General features: G+C 36.7%; 1 protein-coding gene across 2 annotated transcripts in view; it reads right to left on the bottom strand.

Annotated features, from left to right (window-relative positions):
• VWA8 (von Willebrand factor A domain containing 8) overlaps nucleotides 1-25641 on the bottom strand; it is a 183037-nt gene that overhangs the window by 145295 nt on the left and 12101 nt on the right. For both annotated transcript variants that reach the window (XM_063149370.1, XM_063149371.1), the window contains exons 2-5: nucleotides 25190-25267; nucleotides 14899-15029; nucleotides 12708-12818; nucleotides 340-507 (exon numbers count right to left, since the gene is read on the bottom strand). In XM_063149370.1, coding sequence (XP_063005440.1) covers nucleotides 340-507; nucleotides 12708-12818; nucleotides 14899-15029; nucleotides 25190-25267 — 488 coding nt within the window. The remainder of the gene's footprint in view (nucleotides 1-339; nucleotides 508-12707; nucleotides 12819-14898; nucleotides 15030-25189; nucleotides 25268-25641) is intronic.

Raw genomic sequence — 25641 nt, 5'->3', positions numbered from 1 at the left:
TGGTATCCTAATATTTTAAAAGCTTAGCAACAAGACTACTGCCATGCTGAAGCATTATCTGAACTTCATGGCAACAAGTTCAACTTCAATATCTTTTCACAAGGACATTTTAGTTACTCTCACGTTGTGGCTTTCCCATTTTAGAAACATACAGGCTTCATACAAGGTTAACATGGACTACTCTTTTTCATACGTAGACAACATAGAAAAAAAACCATTGAAACCTTGGTGAAATTTCCCCCATTTGACTTCTAAGTACTCCCTCCTTCACAACAAAATTCCAGCACTACCAAGAAGAGGAGGAAAAAAAAAAAGGAAATTCAAATAGCATTTCCATACCTGCAAAAGTTTGTCATAACGATCTGCAGACATGAGAAAACGACCATCTTCAAGCTGCATTTCCCTGTTCTCCAGCAAGTTGTTCAACACTGGCAGGACGTTCCGCTCAGCCTTCTCCAAGCCTTCCAGAACAAGGATTCTGCCTTCCGTAGCTGCACGAACTGCACACTTTGAAAAAAATATAAAGTCCCCCAACATTTTAACAAACTTCACAAAATTAATTCAAACAATTTTTTGTTGAAAAAGAACCTCCAAGTTCTTCCAAGAACTTTCCCAAAACAACATTTACTTCTGTAAGAATCAACATGATTCTCAGTAGTGGTGGAAGGGTGACACATTCATGAGCAGGAGTTTTACTGCTTAACTATTATGGGGACTGACAGAAGTTCCAGTATTTTGTACCAACAGCATAAGGTACAAAACCTTACAGAATTTTAGACCAAACATCCTTTAATGTTGATGTCACATAATATTCTTTCATTCTTTCTACTACTTTCAGGTAGTTTAACACCACCAAACAATTCTGAAATAGCATTTTTAACAGAAAACACAATCAAGGGGGTTTTACCTATTTACATCATATTAAGACGTTTAGAAAAAAGTCCAGTATTCCCTTATATTTTTCTGAATATTCATCAGCATAATTCATCCTCAGTACATTACTTTAGTTTGATTAGAATGTGTGTTGAAACCAAACAGGGATGATGAAAGCAAAATAGGGCCACAAGTAATCAGACTTTTAAAAGAGTAATAAAATTAAAAGGAATCATTTAATTTAAAATTATATTCACTGACTGAGTACAATCCTCTACAAAACCAGAATAAAAATGCAGCCATTAACTTGATAATCCTTTGAAAACTTAGGGTTAGAAAACAGTTTCTTTTCTACGTTATTGGTTGTTTATATATGGCTGCTTCCTACGTGGAGCCAAAAGGTAAAATTAACCTCTGGCGCTGATGATTTTGTGCAACTTTGTTACAATGACATTAACTCAAGTACATTAAGTACACTTGATATCTAATATTCATAATTACTGCCCAGTAAAAGACTCTGAAATACAATGCATTCTTGTCTTCTTCTGATTTGCAGAAATTTAAGCTGATAATAATGTGGCAGGTTTGGGCACAGGCAACATTTAGAGGCACCAGAGTCTTTCTTTGCATTCCTATCACATCTAAACACAATTTCAGACACAAGCACAGTTGCAAAGAGAACAAATGAAATCTTTTCCCAGCATGTCTCCTATAAACTCCTACAGAAGAACCTGTCATATAATGCTAGATGAAAATCACTGATGAATACAATAGATGCCAAAAAATAGGTCAGTGAGAAAGAAGGAAGATATGAAAAAGAATAATGAAGAAGCACCAGAATACAAAAATAACCAACCAAAAATTACATATGGAAGCAGACGCATAAAAGACAAATGCATACAGATAAAGTAGGAACAAAGATGTGTTCAGCACAACAAATTAATTGCTGCATGGGTTTAAAGCACACAACTGACTCAGACACCCATCCGAGGAGACACAGAAGACACCTGCCCTGGTTTCAGAGAGGGGTTGGAGCTCAGAACCACACGGGTTGCCCAGACTGCTGTTCTATAACACACAGGTCACCACGAGGTGTGGCTTCAGGGGAAGCCAAGGGTGAGCACACACCACGGGTGCAACACTGCCTCCACTCTCTCTCTGGGAAAGGTAGCCAGGACCAGCCATGAGGACCCTGCCCTTCCCATCCCATCCCTCAGGAGAGTGTGGCTCAGGGTGATGAAAGCAGCTGAGCCCAGTGGAGCCTGGCAAAAGGTGAAGCTGGCACAGAGCCAAACCTCAGCAGGCGCCAGTGCAGGAAGTGGCCCTGGGGAATGAAGTGGCAGCAAAACCAGGACAACAGGAGCTCAGCCCAAACCAAGCCCCAGAGGCAGGGACTGGTCAAAAGCCATAGTGCCACATGGAACAGAGTCCCAGCAGAACTGTCCAGAAACAGGTGGCATGGCATATTGTGACCTGGCTTTCAGGGCGTTGTCCATCACTGCTCCCCATTGTCTCAGAGCTAGGGATGGGAAGCACTGACTGAGGGAGCTCTCACCATCTTGTCTTTGTCTGGGCAAACCCGAACGAAGCTGAGGTGGTGAACACTTTTTGCATGTAAAGCACCTTTTTCTTTTTTTTTTTTTTTTAATACCTTTGTTGCTAATATTGCTGCTTTTACTGTGCATTTCTTATTCCATTGCTGTTTGCTTTCAGTAAATTGCTATCTCAACCCACATCTTGGACTTTGTTCCTCTCTCACTAGAAGGGGAAGGGGGAAAGGGGAGAGGCTTATTTGCAGTTTAATTTCTATCTGGTGTTAAACCACCACAACACTAACCAGTAAGACAAATCAAGATACTTCTGTGCAATTTAGAAGCATAACTAACAACTGGCAAATTAGCCATGGAGTAAACTTTTCACATCACTATTACGATGGAAACAATTCCTAATTATTAATACAACTAATCTGGATTCAGGCAAACATTACTGAAAAAAAGCACTCGTAAATCCTAGCACAGATCCCCAGATCAAGTTCCCTTCCTAAAAAGACAACACTTTTATATTTAGCCTCATAATCAGTATCCGAGGAACCTAAAATAAGAATAAATCCATTAAACAAGGACTAAACCTCAGATTATTTCTCTTCCACTGAACAACTAATTCTTCAAAAAAAGCAATGAATTTTTTTCTTCCTTTGGGACATCATACACTACCTAACAGGCAACATAAAATCACCTCTCTCCTCATCCCATAAAATGTGTACAAAGAACAAATTTTCTACTAACATTCTTCCCTAGGAAGGTCATTGGTCATGCCAAAAATCTGCTCCAACCTGCTTGAATAGAAAACCTGAGTCTCCAGCTGACAGTCCAGTACCTGGCATGAACAAAATGCTATTTTGTCTAAATGCAGCTTGGAGACATAGCCAGAACTTGTTTTAACAAACAATTTATTTGCCAAGCTGGTTGGATTCTACATATTATAAGTCTATGAAGACTTTATGACTGATTTTTACTAGTCAGAGGAAAATACACATTCTGTTCATATGGTTTCAAAATATTTTGAGTATCCATAGAATCTTGTTGACTCATGTTGAGACACACATACACTATGGATGTGTTGAAGTAACAGGCTTCCAGTACTAACAAAAACCTCTCTCTTGAACTGGTATATGAAGAAAATCTGCTGTAGGGGTAGACAGCAAATATAAGGAAATGTATAACAATCATTAATTTTGAAAAAGAGAATGTTCTCCATTAGCATTGCAATCCAGAGAAGCAGCTTACTACATACACTGGGCTGACTGCTGATCATCAGCTTACAGGATCAAAATTTAAATTTGTTCGAAATTTTAATTCAAAATTCTATTTCTCAGGAAAATAAAATTTCAAATTATCTTTGCCTACCTATATGCACCTTTTACGATCAGATTCAGGAAAGGTTGAATGAACAACCATACTTTTTTATTTCCTAATCAAAGACACCTCATAACAATGATACCACCACCACCCCCTGGTCACTAATTTACTCCAATGTCGTTTCTTCCATTTTCAAAGCATACCTGAATATACTGGATTCCCTAGAATACAATGAAGTAAGTGCACACTTCATCTGCCTCTAAAGTTTTTGTGCAAAGTAGCCTAAGTCTGCTCTTAAGACCATAAGAGCTGAAGTATTCATCTCTGATTCACACTGTTTCTGCATTCTGAGTAGTAATGAGGTAGTAGTAATGAGTAGTAATTTTTTCCAATAAACTAGACATACAACAAGGCAACCTCTGAAAACATCAGTTTTAGCTGTGTATTGATGGACTGGTATGGGAGCTAAAACGCATTTAAAAAATCAGAGGAAGGAAACTAAGTTTGCAATCTGTCACTGAAAATTATTTTTAAAAATTCTTCCAAGAAACAAATCTTCACAACTCTATAATGAGAACCCAGAGAGAGTTGCATTGACTCCCTCTCTCATTAGTTTTGTTCACTCTAAACATCTAACATAAACCACAAATTTGACAGGGGGGGTTTATTTCATGTAACCTTGTCACTAAATCTGAGATTAAACATATTCATTCTTGTTAAAAGGTCAAGAAAGATTTGTTAAAAGTTTGCTTGCAGATTTATTGTCACTGCAGCAAAGGAACTATTTTGCTCATCAGAGGACAGATGCTGCTGCCTCCCACCTGTGCTGCCAGAGCTCGGGAAGGCTGGTAACCTGGATACCTGCTCCAGGGAATACCTGCAGCTACCAGAGGCTGGGAGCAAAAACACTTCACAGAGCATTGCTCTCATTGTAGTGGCTTTATGCAACAAATACATTATGCAGAATGCTTACAATGGTTTCACACTGCACCTACCAAAAAAAAAATTATCTTTAAAGGCAAAAACACCTTAGGAACAAGACAACTCCAGGCAGCCTTTCACTGTAGCTGAATTATGGTGAGCAGTGCAAAATATGAAAATGCAGGAAGCTGTAAACCCCAATTTTGACATAAATCACAGTGTATAAACATATGGATGAAGTTATATAGTGTCAGAACAGGAAGGACAGAAAAAAGCTCACCACAATGCACACACTGAAATGCAAAAATATTGGAGAAAGAAGACATTTTTACATAGCTTACCAAAATAGTTTGTAAAGCCACAAGAATTTTAACAGTATAGTTTTCACATACCAGAACTGAAGTGGTAGTTCTTTTCTCTCAGGAAAATGCTTAATGCACACCAGAACATTCTGGTTGTCCTGAAATCCGTGAGGAAGGTTCTTGGAGTTCTTGGAGCTCTTGGGGAACTCCAAAGAACTTTTTTCAGATCTAGGCAGCATTCAGAATATGATGGACAGATTACATTTCAGAACTGTTTTATAATTAAAAGGCTGGAAATTGCTCAACAGTAACCAATAACTGTGTCTTTTACAGGAGCTACCTCAAGGTACAATTTAGGATTTTTTTAGATGATGACTTGCTCCTGCTCTGAAATATAGATCCCTGTAATGACATCTCAAGCACAGCAACCATAAGAACACAGAAAAACAACAGTACAAGCAACTCAGTGAACACAAGAACAAATGAGGTAAGGATTCTCTGCATCTGCAGCCTACATTTCAGATGTCCCTTCCAATGGAATATCTTGTTCCCACCACCCACACAATATCCCACACAAACTCACCCACCCAATTCTTTCCAATCATGTCTGTAGCTCATAAACATCACAACAACGTAATGTCCAGATGTCGCTTACAATGAAAAAAGATCCTGAACAACCATCTGGTAAAGACAACACAAAACTTGGGCTGGTTTGGAGCTAACAAAATGGTGACTGGCTGCAGCAGGTTGACAAAACTTGAACTATTAAATATGTGGTACAGTCTACCTTCCATAGATGAGAGGTTTGAGTCCCTGTAACCTACCATGCTAACAAACATCACACAACTCAAAGGAAATTGATATCTTCTAAGTTCATTTCCACAAGTCAAATACAATTAATCCAACCTCTAAAATTTAAATTGTTAAAACTACCCAACAAGTAAAGGATAATAGGAAAAAAAAAGGACAGAGAAGCAGAACGGAATATGAGGAGCTTTTACTGTCCCCTACTGAGGAAAAAAATTTTTTAGACTTTCAAGATATGTGTAAAAGACATATCTAATGGTATGTCTCTACCAAAGGCTATATTGTAAGGTATTTGTTCAGCTTCAAGGCCTCTTAATTCCCTAGCTATTGTTTTCCCCCATGAGTTGAGCAAACTAGAAGCCTGTTGAGCCACACTAAAATAGATGACTACTTACTGGATTGAAGTAATAGAATCCTACAATCTCAAATTTGCTCTGACTGCTCTTAGAGACAGGTGTCACATCTGCCGACTTCCAGTCACCTGGGACTTCCATAGTTGACAAGGACTGCCAGTAAATGGCTGAATATGAGAAGGCTTTCTCCAAAGTAAAAGTATCAGCAAAAACTTCACAGTAAGATACAGGCCTACTAAAGCCACATTCAGCCACTTTAAAAACTAAAATGTCACATTTTAATGAAAAAGCCATCTTTTTCCTTAATAAATATTTTGAAAATCTTATGCTAGTTCTTTAAAATAAAATGAATTTAATAAAAAAAGTTATGAATGTGTAATGCCATTCCAAGATGAGATAACAAACAGGCATACCATCCATCCAAAAAAGTGTATCCCATCTTTTGTAACAAAAAATTTTTACTTTGTAGATGATGATTAGCTACAGTTTTGCATTTTTGAGCTTAGGCCTCAAACATACCGAGTTACACATATTCCAAATGTGATGTTCAAATTTAATGAAAATCAATGTAATAGTAACTAAAACGATTAGTCAAATTTAAAAAGTAACTTAAGAACTAATTCAACACCCTCTGTAATGGAGGAGGGGGCTACATCATCACTATTCTGCCTATCTCCCTACTGAGTTAATCAAATGTTTTCTGGGTAGGTTTCATAGCTATTTTTCTCCTGTGAGTTTAGCAAAATTACAGAGCAGATCCTGTTATCCACTCCTTTTTCTATTTAAATACCCACAAAAGACAGAGAAATTGCAGTATACCAGAGTACTGTCAGCCAGGCTAGCTAGTATCCAAAGAGGGAATCCAGCAGTCTGCAGCAGTTAGTGTTTCAGTGAGGATGAATGGCCTGAACTGGTGAGGAGCTATTTCATGATGCTGTATCATGGCACAGAATGAAAAGCAGCTAAAGAAATAAATTTATTCGAGTTTCGAATCACAAAACTTGGCTAGAAAAATTTACCCTAGGAAATGAATCAACATATGATGAGAGAATAAATATGTAAATGTGACAAGAACTGGAACAGTCCTTCATTTCAGTCATTGATTTTTGTTTCCCCAGTCACTGATTTCACCTTCCTCCACACAATTTTATTTTCCATTTTTGAAGTACCATACATCAAGTGATCTGGTTTTACTTCCATTACCCCTTACCTTAACATGACAGTCAGGTGTTTTTGCAACAGTAGCTGCAAATTGTATTTCCAAGAAATTATGTCCCTGCCTTGGCAGGGTCCAGCTACTTTAGCTGCTTTACAGCAAGGGTCTTAGTAAGAGAGCACAATTACATCAAGTATGTGAAACATTTTGCCTCGTGGCCAGAAACCAGGCCCAGCAGAAGGCAAACTGAGGTTCTTAACAGATTTATTAGTAAAAAAACCTACAAATAAATAAACCTAGGCAAGGTTTATTTTCTGTACAGGAATAAGGGAGGAGGGCAATTTAAATTTTTCTTCCTGATGAGCAGCAAAATAAAAAGAAAATTACATACTTGACAGATATCTAACAATTTTGAAGTTAGTTATCACTGTTAAATCACTTTGACTCAGAGCACCATCCATCAAGTCCGTATTGCCTATGGATATTATGATCCCACGTATTACAAACTATTGCTCCTTTCCCCATAGTAGGAAATAACAGCTGAAAAGGAAGTGGAATATACATGTAACAGATACAAAAGCAAGAAAAAAGAATCTCACACTTCTTATAAGGAATTACAAATACATGATCCTCACATTACATCACAGATATTCATCTATATGCCCTGCACATCAAAACAAGACACCAGAGTCTGAGCTGCTAGCCTAACAAATCCAGTTGAATGCTGACACTTTAAGAAGCATGAATGAAGTATTGCAAATGATTATACCAAAATCACTTCTATGAGATAAAAGGCTGCCATACAGAGCTCCTTAACATGCATTTTTATTTTAGATAAAAGATATATTATGCCAACATCAACAAAGATTAATTTCATCCAAATACTGTTGATGTCTACCTAATATTTCTCTCTTTGTCTCCTCTTCTTTGAAGGAGAAACTAAGAAAATGAATAGAAACATTCACACTTTTGAGTGCACTGCTTGTCTCTTCCTTCTTCAGACTTCACTATTTTACTTCTTGTTCTAGGTACACAGACACTGCAGTGTTAGTCAGCCCATGAAATTATACTTTGTGACAATGTGGCTGTGGCTAACTTCCCAGCACATCAAAAACTCACTGCCACCTCCAAGGCAGTAAGTTAATAAATCACAGAATCACACAATTTTCACTCAGTGGTTAATTTTTGTTAAAAGCTGAATCAGTCTTACATGTCTTTAAGAAAATATAGAAAGTTTTTTATCTGTGTACACAAACATACATACATATGCACATACACACACACTCTCAAATATTATAATCTCACTCTCCAATATTATTATAATTTCATTCAATTAATCTCACATCTTATTTTATAATTCCCTTTCTAATCTGCTTTGATTAAAAGAAGCCAAACTCCAGACTGGGTAGTGCTACTCCAGGGGATTTCATGTAATGTTCATTTTACAGACAGTATAGTTTAAGGAGTAATTTTTGTCACTTCAGGTGTTTAATTGTTTACTACATGAAGTGCTTCGAGCCATGTCAGAAGATTATTCTTCTGGTATCTTGACAATCAATTTTACATTTTGCCATTGTATAACTTAGGATGCTGGTGCAGTTAGGGATGTAAAAGTATTGAACTAAAATGAGTATGTTCACGTAGTTCAAAGACACTGCAAAACAGAGTCTAATTCTGTACAGACAGAAATGACAGTGAAATACATATATATCCACTCAGTGGATGCAGTTCAATCAGCAAATCTTCAAAAACATGACATCATACTTTCAATTGTTCAGCACATAACCTTATGACATCTTTCTACTTATTCCAGCCTCAGTTAAGTTGAATGTCTTGAAGAGAAAAGACTGTGCACTTTATTACATGGTTTGTGTTTGGGAAGCTTCCTTCATAATGCAAATGCTGGAAGATAAAGAGTAAACAAAAATGGGCATTCTGGACAATGTCCTTTGCAACACAATCCTGGAGCAATACACTTCTCAAGCACTAACAAAGTGGATTAGCTGCTCTCCCAAATTCACCTGCTACATTAAAATAATGTAGGATTTCCTTAGATTTAATAATTATTAATGCAGAAGGCTGCAGTAATGAGAATTTAAACCAGAGATGTGACTTATGTAGCTGTACACACAAAAGAAAAAGCAAAACTATATAGAAATGGGGAAAAAAAAGGACAAAAAACCTCAAATCTAGTTCCCTAATTTTTGGAAATACAATAGGCTATTAGAATCTTCTTACTGGTTCAATGAAGTTGACAGCTTAACTGTCAGATTTATAGAGGCAGAAAGCCATTTTGCAAGACAAGTCTTCTATCAATAAAAGTAAAATCTGAAGGTGCCATTTGAATACTTATGTAATATAAAGTAATTCTAATTACTTGATATACAATATAATTAAACCATGCAATAAATTAGAGAATAAAACCAATAGGTTACTTAATTAGCTCAGTAATAGAAATAATGAAAATTTTGAGGCTTTTAACAGTGAATTAACAGCTGAAAGCCAAAATTAATGGCCCAAAGTAAAGACAAGCAAACAAAATTTTCTGCTGTCAGCACATGAATTAAAACAAATAATTTGCCATTATCTCATCACAAATTCTTTATTTTACATGATTTTAATTGGCAGTGAATTTGATAGTTCAATGTTTACCTTTATTTTAATGATCCATTTCTGAGGTAAATAAACCCCTTTTGTTTCAGCCTTCATCAGATATCTCTTCTAACTACCTAACTCCAACTCTCCCACTTGATTCACTCTAGTACTAAGAAATACTGATATGCAAGAATATTTGATATGCTGGCCTTTCAATATATACTTCAATATGGAATTTCAACAACTGCTTCCAAAGGACTGCCTCTCCAATGTATTTTAATTAAGTATCTGCAATCATATTCCATAACTTCATATTAAAATATAGCAGATGTTTTGAAACCTCTGAGATAATAACTTACAGCACTTAATCTGTCACTATTAAATGTGGAGCTATAAACAACTACAATATCTTAACAGTCACTCAGAGACAACTTTGTAAATCTTTCTGTGTCTGCAAACCCAATGAGTCACTAAATTAAAGTTTTTTCTGGTCACAAGATGCCAGATTTTGTTACAGTGTATTATTATTCAAAGTGTAAAATAACTACATCAGTATATTATGACTTGCTTACAAAGAGCCTCCTATATCTTAAACAACAGATAAGTTTTATTGAAGCTGTAGAATTCAGACACAGGATGTCCTGGAAACCACACTTTCAAGCTCTGCTGTCTTCTCTGGGGTGACATGAAGGGCAAGCATGAGAAAGGAAATGGTACAAAAATCTGAAAAGGAGAGTCTACTACCTTCAGTCACTCACATGAATTCACCTTTTCTTTGTCTCAGCTATGTCAACTGAAGCAATCCAAGCTCTTTAGGGAATATTTTGTTTGTGCTTCCTATTGATCTCAGTTAATAGCTTGTAGTTTAAAGAAGAGTAGTGTCAGGCTTCTGTAATGCTCTGAATTAGTACAGCATCTGCAAACCTCAAAATCATTCCATTAACTCATTGAAATTCAGGCACCAGTGTAATCTGTGAAATTTTATAGCTCAATAATAGAATGGAATAATTAGACTATGATGGTTCTAAACATAACTATGTGCCATATTTTATGCATGTAACAAAAATGCAGGATGAGAAAACCTCAGCTGGAACATCATTATCTAGGAGATTCATCTTTCATATTTCCAGTATTTTAAAAGTGTTCATCTAAATACCAAGTATTTCTTTTCCTAAGTTCCATTCAAAGCTTAAACACACATTGGTTATAAATATGATGAGTAAAACACGAGCTCAGCAAAGATGCAACAGATTCCGACAGATTTTAGTACTTTGGTGTCTTGCTAAAGCTAAGTCTTGGTCTGAAGTACGGCTGTGCTGGATTCTGGCAAAAACCTTTCAACTGAAAATTCCTAACCAACTGAGGAAGGTGGTCATCTTAGACCTTGATCTTAAGAAGCAAATCTTCCCAGAGTGTTCATGCTGGAGTGAGATGACTCAAAGCAGAGTGAGACAGCCTCACTTTGTACAAATCAAAGTCTGGGATCAAAGTCTACAGACAAATACACAAGTAACAGACCATCTCACATCTCAGTGAGCTTCTTACAGTCCTTGACGCAGCGGCTCTTACAGATGTTAGTTAATTAATGCTATTACACCATGGGTCAATTGCCTTGACTATCCTGTACCAAGGGTGAGGATAAGGCTGCCCCTAACAGCAGACAGGTGTGGAAGTGATAATAGTCTATGAGTTAATCCCAGAACCTACACAAATGCTCTGATCCTCTGGTAAATGAGAAGCCATTTACAGCCCTAAAACAGAGTACAGTGCTTCAAATTATCTCCTATTGTGCAATCCTCACATTTCCAGATAAGAATGAAATAATTTGAAGTCCCAGAAGTAACTGAAATAAAACATATTTTAGATTAATTTTTAATTCTTCATTCTGATGATCTTCCTCTGCTCAAAGCCATTTATTGTGGTTTCAAGAAAATCTATTTAAAGGTTTCTTGAAAATTTGGAAGCTGAAAAGGAGATCATTGGGAATTTAAGAAAAAAAAAAAAAAGAAAAATGATTCTTTAAAAGAGAGAACAAAGTTTCTGGTTTTCTCTCACGAAACACCTTTATGATGGTGATATCATTAACCTCTATTGCATCACCAACCAAAAACTCTTTTAGATAACTCCTTTAAATTCATACTGCATCACAGCAACTCTCCCATCCTATCTAACCAGAAACCTAACTTCTGTAAAAATTTTAGGTATCTACGAAAACAGACATTACACATGAAGTGTGAATTTTACTTGCATAATCAGAAAGGAAATCTCCACTGATAACCTATGAAGAGAAATCTTACCTAACCCAAGTCATTCTGTGACTGTGGCATATCAGCTACTGGTCTGGAGCAATATGGATGGCAAGAGTGTTTAAATCATTATTTTATTCCCGGTCAACAGTGAAGTTTCAAATCAAATCTCCCAATTGTCTCCCTTTACTGTGCTTGGGTTTCACAACACAGAGCAGTCATTAAACACATGAACTAGATGCTTTCACAATTAAACTAGATCAGAAGATTCACCTAATCTTCTGCATACACCTAATGTACTGCAAATGTTGAGGAAGACAATAGCAACGGCAGTGCTTATCTAACTTGCACAGAATGGACCTTACTCTTACCAAAAATGGTCTGTCTAAATCAACCCTGTAGTACTCTTAAGAGACAGAGTAGCCTTAGATTTGGATAAAGATAACATTTATGCCAATAACGAGATTATTGTGCAAGGGACTTTCTACTTGGATTAGAAACACAACAATCCACACATTGATTTTTCATAATATAAACCACGACTTCCTTCAAACTACTTGTGAATCATGACTAGGTGGTGTGTGACTGCAACTTGCCTGGTCAAGATAAAAAGCGCTGCCATCGCGGATCTCTCGCCGCTGTTTGAGGTCGGTTTCTGTGGTGTCCCTCGACAGTGCGATATATTCAACCTCCCGCTTTGTCAGCTCCTGAGGACAACAGCCTAAAGTTATTGCAGAAATAACACTAGAACCTGAGTTACTGAACTTTAAGAACACACCTAATGGTATAATAGTACAAAAAAAGCTCTAGGCAGCAGCACAGTGATCTGAAATAAATCTGGACAAAATCTAGTATCTCTTATTTTTAAAATGTTAACAGCATGTTCTTCCTCAAACAAAATGGTTTGAATTTCTGCTCAATAAACTTTTATTTTCCCCAAACCTATTCTAAAAGAGCTATATATGCTTTCCATTGAACATCTGTAACATCCTGTAGGTTAATCTTCTGGTTCCAGACTCTGAAAAACAGCCAGCATCCACAAATCACAAATAAAAATCAGAAGTTTTCTGTGAAAGATTGAAATGTTCAACTCTCACAGTTCATTAACACTTATAGCGTGATGTAGCTGTGATTGTTACCTGCACATGCCCTACCAATACACTGATGAACTGTATTACTCTTATCCTCTCTTCCTTGGCTGTAATGAGATGCACTCTGCATCTGTAAAACTAGGCTATTAAAGAAAGGATAACCCTTGGGTTATTGTTTTTCTTATTTTGATTCAATGTGAGATATGCTCAGAATTTGCAATCTTAAAGGAATAAAAACAACTCTCCCTTGTATTTACAACAGATATTTCTGCTACTTCCATATCTGGGTTATCATGCATTCTGCTTAGGAAACCAATTCATAATGAAATGCTCTTAGTCCTTATTTCTCAATTAAAGATGTACCTCTCTTAACAGGCAGCTTTCAACTACAGCTGTATGAAAAAAATAAAGCAAAGATATGAAACCCAATTAAAACTATTTTCTTTCCACTTTTGCAGTGGGTTACAAAGCCACCAATTTCTTTATGTTGCATGCAGATATAGTTACACTTTCTTTTAACTAAAGGGGAAAAATAGAGTGTTTTTCAACAATTAGCCCTGTGAAGGAATGCATAATAGCTTTCAGCAACAGCAAAGAGAAGTTTTCCAAGCTTATATATTTTCATTAAAGGCACCACAGCATGTATCAGCTCACATGGAAATACCAGCCTTCACATAATTTTTTGGCTTGGCATTGAATCAGTAAGCGGCAGCCTTTCTAATAGATCTCAAGTGCATAGAAGTCTATGGCATAAATAAGAAGGTACATTCTATATCCTATCCCTGGATATCAGGTGTTTTCCCAAGTCCTCTTTTTAGGTTATTCCAATCTCTTATCATTTATTTTAAGGAACACATCAAACTGTCAAGTAGCACATCTGGTTTGCTGAATTAAGAAACCTTTTCTCCCCTTGACAAAGTTCAGAGTCTTGTAGCTCTCTCCTCTATGCTTTACCTCAGGGAGGTAGCCTTTGAATTAGTATATTTTGATTTTTAAAGGAATGCCTGATCTTTATGACAACTATTTATACACATCCATTTGTGTACCCTCTGCTCAACCAGATTCCAGACACAGCTCACAGCAGACCTAATCCTACCCACATCACGTTTTGAGGCAGACATCCCTCCCCCCGATCATTTTAAGGGCACTGACTTTTTAAATGAGAAATTTTGTACATGGTGCTGCCATGGTTCATGCAGATGGCTGTAGACAAGTCCTTCCCACATTCCAAGAGAGGATCATACACGCATCTACTCTTTCTAAACACTCAGAATAACTGTTCCCAAATGTTACTCAGAACACTTCTCTCCCGAATCCTTTCCTTCATTTCTTTTTTTATGTAATGAAGCAAAAACGATTTGTTGTCTGTAGCACAAGGCAGATATCTTAATCTTCTAACATACATAATGCCGAGAACAACCTGTTTCTCCATTTGTGATAGCATATGGTAACACAGTTTTCCAACTCTTTTTCTTCCCCTGGAGTTTAAGCAGAAAAATATGTATTAAAATGTCTGTACTTTCTATTTGTCTGTTAACAAAAACTGAGCTTTGAAAAGCACACTTATGAAAAACTTATTTACTTCCTAAGTAGCTTGCTGTAAGATTCTCTAGGACTACCTTTTACCATTTGTCTGGTAGAAGAATGGCTGACATTAATAACAATGTCTCCAACACATTTAAACCAACACACTCACCAGGTACTGCATGGCAATCGATCTCCGGAGAGGCCCAGGAGGCCCAATAAGAAAAACATCTTGGCCAAGAAGATCTTTCTGCATTATCCATCTTAAATGGTGGACTACAGACTGGGCCAGAGACTCTGTCACTTTGAAACACAGAGATAAGAGCAGGTTATTAAATTTTGAAGTGTTAGATACCCGGCCATTCAACACTTTCTTTGAGCTTATCTCCAAAATGAAAATACACAAAGCTGTACTGCCCTAATCTGGACAGCTGAAAAACAGAGAATTCCACACAGAGTTTATATCAGACCACTTAACTGACATATAAAAGTTTATATATCTATCTTACCTATTTCTTTTTTCGCTGCACAACTTCATCCTTCAAAAAAACAACAACCAACATAAACCAGAAAAATAGGTTGTGGATTTGTATTTCACATTAAACTGATCAACACAAAAACTGGTTTTTATTACTCAAGGTTGAGTGGACTCCCCAGCATCAGTTAATGTAATATAAATACATTATACAGTCACATAATATATTTACAAAATATAATTTTTAAAATATTTATCCAGCCTACATCCCAATGCTTCTGTGAATTGTGAAGCTGAAATAAACCCAAAAAACCTCAGATTGCACCAGACTAGGATTAGTGTTCAGGGACAAACTTAATTTGCTACATGTTTTAAAGACAACTGCATTCTTGTTTATATTTTGACACAATAAGCCACAGAATTAAATTATTGAGGAAACCCAAACCTTGCCCTATCACTACATTTATACCATACAGCTTCCAAAATCACAATTAAAAAAAAAATTGAAGCAGATCTATTTACTTCTATTGAGAAACACCTATATGCATTAATTTAAAAAAACAATAACCTGATGATAGTTAACTTCTATCACATGTATACAAATGTTGGCAGCACTGGAAAGCATCATGCAGAAACAGCATACTGAAGGAGCCATACATCACACTCATTGCCATACATCATCCTATCCCCAGAAAAGTCCTTCACACACTTCCTCAGCAAAGCCTGGCTCTTTCTCAGCCACAAGCAAAAAGCACTAGTGCAGGAGGAGAAGGGGAACATAAGCAAGTCAGGAGGGGGATTTATGAAGGCATGGGTGTGTATGGCTGCTTTCAGAACAGTCTGACAAGACCAATGATGAGGTTTGAAGCTGGAGGCTCAAGGGCAGTGATTGGGATCCTTAAGTGCAGTAAGAAAGGAGCAAGAGGCCATGAAATCTCCAAACTAATACTTGGTTATTCACCTTTTTTCAGTGTGATTATTGGGTGCAATTAGAAGCCAACATTTACAAAAACAAGCCCTGGTGTTACATCTGATACAGGGGCACCAGTATGTGCAGGACAGAGTCAAGAACAGCAGGCAATAGTGCCACTCAGTCCTGAAGGAGTTCAGTTTGCTGCTGAATCTTCACAAACTACAATTAAAATCTATTTTTGTAAGACTACAGAAACAGCATTAAATGACTGTGTAAGAATCAAGGAAGATTTTTCAAGCATAAGGGAAATTAAGGAAAATTTTAACAAAAATTAACTGAAGGTTTTGGTCATTGTCTGGCATTCAGGGAATCCATTTGAAATCATCTGCTTCCAGAGAAATTTACAATATCCTTACTACCAATGTGAACAGAAATAGCATACACATGCAGGTGGGCAATCTATGCATTAGGATTGTCAGACTAATTGTAAACAAACATTTCAGGTTTACCCTATGTTCTAGTTTTGTTTTCTGAAAAACTGTCATTAGTGTGTCCAAGATTAGCTTTCACATATGGTGTGGTGAGATCATATGAATGTAAAATGTTTTCTTCTTCATTGCTGAAGTACTGTATTCCAAAAGCAATGCACATTGTACCACACACAGCTGGGCAAGTGCAAATCAATTCCTCACAGGAATAACATGTCCCTTTCTACAAGATTTTCAAGGAAATTAGGGAAATTCCTACTAGATACATTCTTTATGTATCTATAATAAAGGGAAATAAAGGGTAATAGATAACAGCAGAGTAACTGCTGTGTCCAAACTTTGCTACTGGACAGGTATGGGAATTTGAAAAGCACCACACAAAGAAAAAGTATTATCTTAAAGGTATGATTAAGATTTTAGGACAGATCTCACATTGATTTTACTTCTACCTGGACGAAGCCAATGTGCCTCTAGTGTATTTCTACAATAGCTGGTCTCAAAAGTAAAATACTTTGCTTGCAGTGGAAAAATAAGCTTGGAACTCTCTCATGTCAAAATTTATGCACTAGAAGCACAGCAAAACCAGCTTTGACACACCTGACTACAAATGCCTCTGGCATAATTCTCATTAATATGTGTAGCTATCTTTTTCATTTTTAGGATGGTCTCAATAAAAAAAAACTTGGCTCACACTTCAAAACAGTACCATAAATAGCAACAGGACTTTAGAATGTTCAGCAGCATCTGCAAGAAAAACTATCATGTAAAAGAGAACATGAGTGCACAGCATTCAAAAAAATATAAAATATTAGATGTGATCCCCATAAAAAACCTTAAGTAATTTAAAGGCACTTATATTATCATTGTGTTCAAACAGTCCAAATGTACTCTGCAATAGCAATATATAAAAATTACAGCTTAATATCTGAGAAAGTCCTACTCTTTTGAGAAAAGGTCACAAAAGACAGTTCCTTATTGATACATTTCATAGAAAAAGGCTTCCTTGCTTCCCCATTCACATCATTCTCCTCACAAACAGATTACAGCTAGATCAATTATAATACATGTTTTCAATCACAAAGTAGCACATTGACATCTGCAAACTCACTCAAAGAAAGTCTGCTACAAATGATGCCAACGATTCCAAGCTAGCATTCCCTATGGTGAACTGTCAAGAGAGCAGCTTCCACTTGTCAGTTCCTTCAGTTCTAACATGTAGTATCTGTACATTGTTCCGATACTAAACCTACTTCACCTTCCCAGTTGTCTTTTTAAAATTAGAAGAATGTAACATTTTCTTGTACATGCAGTCAGTGCTGCAGTTTCCAAAGTACAGTATGCTTTTCAAAAGCAACCTCAGATACACATACACAGTATCTTGTATTTAATTTATATAATTTTGGACTACTTGTACTGTGTTCTCTGCATTGCAAGGCTTTTAGGTTTTCTCTAATATGACTTATGAAAAAAAATCCTCTCTATTCAAGAGCTATATATCAACTATACCACAAGTACCATATAATAATTTTCTTGACAGTTTTAGAAGACAGGGCAAATGCAGCAAATATATTACAACAAATTCTATTAATTATCTGATGAGTCAGATAGCATCTAATGCAAACTGGGATTGCACAATCTGTTTAGTGCCACTCTGCTGATTTGCAGCAGTTAAATAGTAGGCCCTATATTCTTAATCTGCAGGATGGTGCATAGCAAGCCTCTGCAGTATGTTCTCTAAGACACCATCTGGCACATGCAGGAGAGTAGTTGGTGCTACAATTTGCTATTCCTGTGTACCAAGGACTGACAGCAAAAGAAATTGCATTCTATTGATTTGTAATAAGTGATGAGCAGAACAGCACCTAGCAGAATCTGCACAAACATTCTGTAAAGTGAGCAGCTGAAGCTGAACAGAGAAATCCTAAAAAAAGAAAAGTAGAAAATGTTTTAGATAGATTTTGAAGCAAACACAGCAGCTGCTCTCGTTTGATCCACAAATCAACTTTTGATAAAGCCAAGACTGAAATGGCTATGCTAGCCTCAGAAATATTCCAGTTCACTCATACTTGAATTCTTGGCACACTCACTGAAGCTGTAAGATTCGTTGCAGATACCAGACATTATCTGCTGGCAAGTCCTTGTGTCCCACCTACAGAAGAAATCCCATAAATGAAGGAGATGTGTAACTCTTCCCACTGTTCAGATGGTTAGGTAAACTAAGAACACCTGTTCCAGATGTGGTACAAAATACAGCAGAACTCCTGTCCCTGTATGACTCTGGTCGATCTCATAATAACCAACGGGCACTTAGAAAACATCAACATACATAATTTCAGCAGAATAAAAAAGACCTCTGTATACCCTGAACTTTCACTACAAGGCACACTCCAAGTCTGAAAATGGCTCCTTGTTTCAGGAGAGCTATAACTTAATGACAGGAGCAAGATGTCCCTCCCATCTGAATACCAAGGGGTCCTGTGGCTGTCCATGGCTGTCTGCAGCACATCCAACACAGGGAGCAGCACCTGTAAAACACAGCTAAGGGAGAAGGGACAAGGAAGGAGGTCTTTGTCTAAAAACATAAATACCTTTCAAAAAGGGAATTTTTATTTTTCTTTTAAAATGAGCTCACTGAGACTTACTTCACAGCTTGCTCAGCCTGGGGGACAAGGAGGAAAAAGAGTGAGCGGGCCAGGACAGGGTGAAGGAGGCAGCACAGCCAAGGTAGAGAGGGAGGCACTGCTATGTGGTCTGCTTTCAGCTGCTGCCATTTAGCAAATAAAACATTGCTGCTCTTCCCATTTAATGCTGATGCATAGAACCCAAAGAGTTTTCAGTCTCATAATGTGGTTACATCACAGACAGTTTTCACTGGAATACTATTTTTCCTCATAAATTTTTCATGGGAACACTCTTCATTCCAAAAATTTTTGGTCTTGCGGTGTTACAAGTTTTGCAGGGGCTTAGAAAGGGGGAAGTTACTTCTTGAATGAGACTGTAAGCTCATTTATCAATTCCTCTGAGTTGATTACTTCACAGGAAGGTGTTAGTTCTACACAGATAAATCACATTCTCCATCTAAGTAGAAATTAAAAGATAATATAAAGGAAACATGTAAAACCAAATAACTTTCTGGAAGAAACCCTGAATGGGATTCTGAAGACTAAGTTTCTCCCTGTGACACAAACATGGAATAAGTGAAACTATTCCCAGCTGGATGTACTACTCAGAAAAATACATAGTCAGAGCAGTTATCCATAGCTCATACTCCAACTGGAGGGACAGTGTGTCTGCTTTTGAACACAACAGCTCAGGCCAGCATCAAAAAGTATGAGAGAATCTAGGATAAAAACCAAGAAAAATTTTCATCAGATATTTGAATTGAGTCTAGGAGAGAAATAACTGTTTTCCAATATGCAAGAGAGAACCACCATGAAGAAAAAAAGTTCTCTGCATCAAAGCTATGCTAGATAGAATAAACCCCTGGCAACTAAAAGTGTGCCCAAAAAAACTTAAATGAAGCACTCCAACAAGCTTTTTTCACAAATGAATCCTTAATTACCGGAGCAAAGTGTGCAGAGAAGTTCTGAAATCTACATCATGAGCACATTTTAAGAACAAGGAGGACAAACACCTCTCAGGAGTGGTTCAGATTCAGCTGACCTTGCTTTGAAGCACAAGGAACAGTGGGGACAACTCCCTGAGCTCCATCTAGACCTTCTCTGTAGGTTTCCATGTCCCCATGTTTGCCTGTGCCTCACTCAGTACAGACAAAATAGGGACAATAATGCAAAAGTCCAGAGCTCTACTGACAAAAAGCCCACTATTTCAGATTCTGGATTGGGCGGTAACACCCAAACAGCAGAACAGCTGGAAGCCTGCATGAAAACTCAAACTGTTGAAATCATCATCATCTCTGACAGCAGACACCTTCCCTGAGGCTAGGAATGAAGAAATGTAATGAATGAAGTGTTTGTTAGCATGAAATTACAGTCATCCTGCAATACAACCGGTCTCTAGAAAGTGTTACACACTGACACTCAGATGTAAAGTTAACACAAAAAAGAATGAGCACACATTCCAGTGAAAAACTGAGCCTACTTAAACCAAAAACTGAGCATACATCAGTCCCAACTTCAATATGTGGCACTTACGATCCTGTGAGGACAGAGATTATTACACACACAAATATTCTGCTTGAATTCCTCACAATAATTATTGTTTCATATATTTCAACTGAAAAAAACCCCTGAACTAAATTAATAACTTAATCCCTTGTACACACACATATCACTTCTGATCACACACTGGAGGGGTGTTCAGATTGAGGACATCTGGCAAAAATGACACTGAAATTAATCTTCCACAATTCAGTGCAGTTGCATGAAAACTCACTTGAATGCACTTGCACCGTCACAGAGCAGCAAAGCCCTGTTGCAGAAGAACTTCCCTTTTCCTGCCCTAACGAGTATTCGCCATCATTGAACAAAATGTCCTGGAAGAGCTTTGTTGGGAATCGTTTTGTCAAGATTAATAAATAGCTAAAATGTCAAGTACATTGTCATTTTCATAACATTTCCAGAAACTATTAAGGAAAGCAGTACACTGCCATGAACCACCCCAAAAAAAGAGTGCATGCTTGCAATTCAATTTTAGATCTAAACTATCACAGAAAGTCACACAAAGTTTCTACAAAATATAATTAAAGAAAAAATCTTGCTTTCAGAAATGGTGAGACTTTCAAAATGTAGGGCTTATTTTCACTGATAAAAGAACAAGCAGCACAAAAATAAGTGCCCTCTTTCTAGAACGTGTCAGACACAGTTGACAGAAATCCCATTAATAAAATTCCCCTGTGCATGACTCATTTTTACTTGTCACTTACAAAAAGAACTCAGATTTTATGTACCTTTAATTATCGTCTTCCAAGAAAAAGCAATTTGCCAACAACAGCAAAACAAATTAATATTTCACATGAACACAAAAAATGGAGCATTTCATAGAGAACTTGCTAGGACCTAGCAAAAAACCTGAAAAGCAAAGACATGGAAACATAGGGCAAGCAGCAATACCTACCCTATCCATTTCTGCAAAATGTAATATGGTGCAAAAAAGAAGCTAAAAATCAGTCTAATTTGGTACCACAAAGAAATAGTTTGGTATCAGTTATGTGACAAAATAACAAATGTAAACTTTTGTAGGTACTTCATACATTTACATTCTTTACTGCGTTATGATTTTTTCTGATTTTTAAGGCTATTTTTGAGCCTAGGAAACAATGCTGAGTTTAGCATATGTTATAATATACCTAAAATTTGCTGCAAATTATAGATATGCACTTTCAACATTTTAACGAGGCTTTTATCTGGCAGAAGAACAAAAGCAGAAACATTTTACTTCACACAAATGAGGAGCTAGGAAACAATATCATATGCAATACTAGTAAATAAACTGCAATTGCTTCAATTCCTTCCTCCTAGTTCTTACTCCACTACAAACATTGCAATGGCAGAGAACTTCTCAGGGATATTTCCCACTTAAGCAAATGATCTAATTATTTCTAGTCTTAGTTTAAAAGAAATCATGTAAGTACATTCTTAATTTAATATTAGCTACTAAAATAAATTTTAAAAATATGTGATGTTTTAGTTTATAAATTAGTATAAACATGCAATTCCATTTGATTTATACCAAAAATACTTGTATCTACAGCAGTCATTCATACAGCAAAAACAGAAGTACTCATAAAAGAAGAAAAGAATCTGTTAAGTAATTCACATACACTCTCTAAATATCTCACAAGATGATAATCAACTTGGTCTTGGAAGTCAATACAATCTACTTAACTCCACTGCAGGAATATATCTTTATTCTCCATAGTAAGATAACCAAAGAACTTAAACACTAAGGGTGAAAAAAGTCCTAAGTTTAAATATACAAAGAAACTGCACTCAGGTATTTGAAATAAATTTTCTGCTACAAAATACCTTAGTATTCCACTTTACTTAATTTTAATTCATTTGATACTTAGGTTTACAAGCAAAATTTTGTACCTTAAATAAGCCTACTTACAGTACAGGACTACTATGTGACAGCAGTACCCCAAGGGTGACACAGGCTCCTTTTAGTCACAATTTTTTTTTTTTTTAAAGAGAGAAACTACTAATAATACATATGTTCTAATAAGTGTTACTGTTACTTGGTATCAGACTTATGTTAGTAACAAAAACATTATTACATGGTATCAGATTTTAGCAAAGATCTCATTATTCTGTACAGTTCCATGCTTAATAACTTTTTCATTATCAGTTTTCAGCCACTTTTTCTTATAGTCATTAAACGGAAAAATCTCTCCTTTGATTCTACCAAATGCTTTCGTAATTCTCTTACCTTCTCAGTCGAAAGAACTGAAAGAGATGTTAGAGTAACTTAGAGCTAACATTTAACTTCATGAAAAGTGCAGGTTGAACAAAATGTGTAATAGTGAAAAAGCACTGGTAAATTGTAATAGTGAAATGCATTGGTAAAGCATTGTTATAATTAACCCATTTGGTACAGCACAGAAAATGAGCAAACAAATTAATCTACCAAAATTATAAATAAGGAAAACGGATTGGCATAGACAACTGATGTCCTTGATGCAAAATGAGAGAAGAGGAATACAAAATAAACAGTGAAAAGCAAAAATCTATTATTTAAGGAGCTGTAAAAAGTAATAATACTGTGCAACATTTCTCAACTGTTTGGCTGCAATCCCAGGGAGCTCACGAGGAATGGGATGCGTCATTACTGTCTAAAACAGAAACCCTTTCCTCATAGGCTACCCGGTAACAAGGGCTGGCACAGGACACTGGAAATTTTCGGTACCTTAGATCACCTGGTAGGAAAGTGACAGTGTGATGCCTACTGAGTTATGAGACCTCATCAGCCCACAGTCCAGATGCAGATCAGTGATCTGGCCCATCAGACTACTGGCAGATTTCACACCAGTTAAATAGTCAAAGCAAATAAAATCTTCTCCTTAGTATCGCCCCCTCAACAGCTTGATCTAGCCGAAGATGTCCCTGCTCTTTGCAGTGGGGGTTGGACTAAATGACCTTTAAAGGTAACCTTCAACCAAAACTGTTCTATATTTCTATATTTCTGTATTTCTGCTACACCTTTCCAAGGGAAAATATTTCAGACAAAATGTTGTGTGACAAAATAGAGGTAAGAAACAATTATCTAAACATGTCGATATTAAGAGTCTACTATCCCAGTCATTACAAAATCAGGAATCACAGAAACACAGAATAGTTGAGGTTGGAAGGGACCTCTTGATGTCAGCTTGTCCAACCTTCCTGCTCAAACAGAACCACCTAAAGCCAGTCTGATGAACTGCAGTACTATTACCTAAGAAAACAATATAAACTTTTTATACTGCCAGCTGTGCAGTGCCAAGTCTATTGCTGATATTATCAATGGTATCCTTCTGAAAAATAAACAAAACAAACAAAAAGACCAGTGCCTCAGGAGTTTTCTTGATTCAAAATGCCCTGTAATAAATTTAGACACAATCCTGGAAAGCAAATTCACTTGAAGTCAATGATTACACCCACTTTCCACCTGCAGAACTGTGCAATGACAGTCATTAGGAGTTCTCAGAGCTTGTCTCTGTGTAAACCGTCATGTGAGACTTGCATACCATTTTAGAATACCACACGTGCTTGGTTTTGGTCTGCAAATTTATCTGACTGGAAAAATCAGTTGTTAGTGGATGTTTTTTAACTTGCATTCTGGATATCCAGCAGCCTAAATGTGAAAGTTCTGAACAAATGGCAAGTGATCATTTTGGATCTTCAGGAAATATCTGGCCTGTTACTGAGAAAAGCCACAATGCAAACGTGATTCACTTGTGATCCATGGTGCAAAAGGAAAAGCTCAAGAAGCATGTATTGTCTGTGAACAGCCAGGAAATAAGAACGGCTGCAAACCAGTGATGTCTGTAATAAGGTATCAAAAGATAGTGTGAATGAATTTTAGGCACATGTGTGCACATTGTTAATGTGCATTATTGTCTGCATATTTTCCATTTGACAGTGTTTTTCATGACTATGCAACTGACTTCTCATTAACTTGATGGATCACAAAGATCTGTATGTTTGCTGACAACAATTATGTGACAACCTGGGAATACTAAATATCACAGCAAAAAACCACCATACATGTGCAAACTGCTAGGATGTATAATCATATCACAATTGAATGGTAATTCTAAACGGCCACAGTTTAATGACTATACAACTTGAGATTATGTTTAGAAGTAATCCCTGGATAAGAAACTTTTTTTACAAAAAATTAAACATACAGAAATGATTCTCTAGCTGTCCCATTGACTAATGGGATAATTTATATTCAAAGTTAAGATTCCTACACAACCAGCTGAACCAGAGATAATGAGCTAAGCAAAGACAGCCTACCCCAAACTGCATGCTTCTTCAAAACATATTCCTTAGATAATTTCAGTAAAGTCAGGGAGGTGACTGAGTGAATAGAAAATTTTTTAATAAAGCCTTGAAAGTCCTTCAAAAGGAAAGCAGATCCTTACTGTAGTTATGTGGAACAAGTTCTGGGTTCTTCGGTGTTTTGAGTTTAAAAGACACATCTCCAATAGTGACAGTATCACCTAAAATAAAGAAAAGAAGTCTTTTAGTTCTTACATACTTAGATACTTTTAAATATTTAATGTCCTTAAAATTTAAATCATAGGCCTGCTGTGGTGAGGCTGACTAGGCATTCACAAAGCAGCCTCCAACGTGGTTACTAATTAGGCTCTGCTGCTTTTCAGTACATCAGCTACCTGCACAATTTACATTTAATTAATATTACCTTTTCCTGGTTTTTTCTTTTATTGCTGCTCTTAGAACCTTAAGCTGTTGGGAGCTATGAAAATCAAGCCCAGTGTAGAACACAATTCCAGCTACCACTGTTGACTTACTGAAATTAAAACTTTAGCATGTTTGCCTGGAGAGCTATCAGTGACAAACACTTGTAGGGATG

This window comes from Melospiza melodia, chromosome 2, assembly GCF_035770615.1.
Source record: "Melospiza melodia melodia isolate bMelMel2 chromosome 2, bMelMel2.pri, whole genome shotgun sequence".
Taxonomy (NCBI): domain Eukaryota; kingdom Metazoa; phylum Chordata; class Aves; order Passeriformes; family Passerellidae; genus Melospiza; species Melospiza melodia.
Note: the sequence above shows the minus strand (reverse complement) of the source record. Positions and strands in the feature narration are given on the sequence as shown.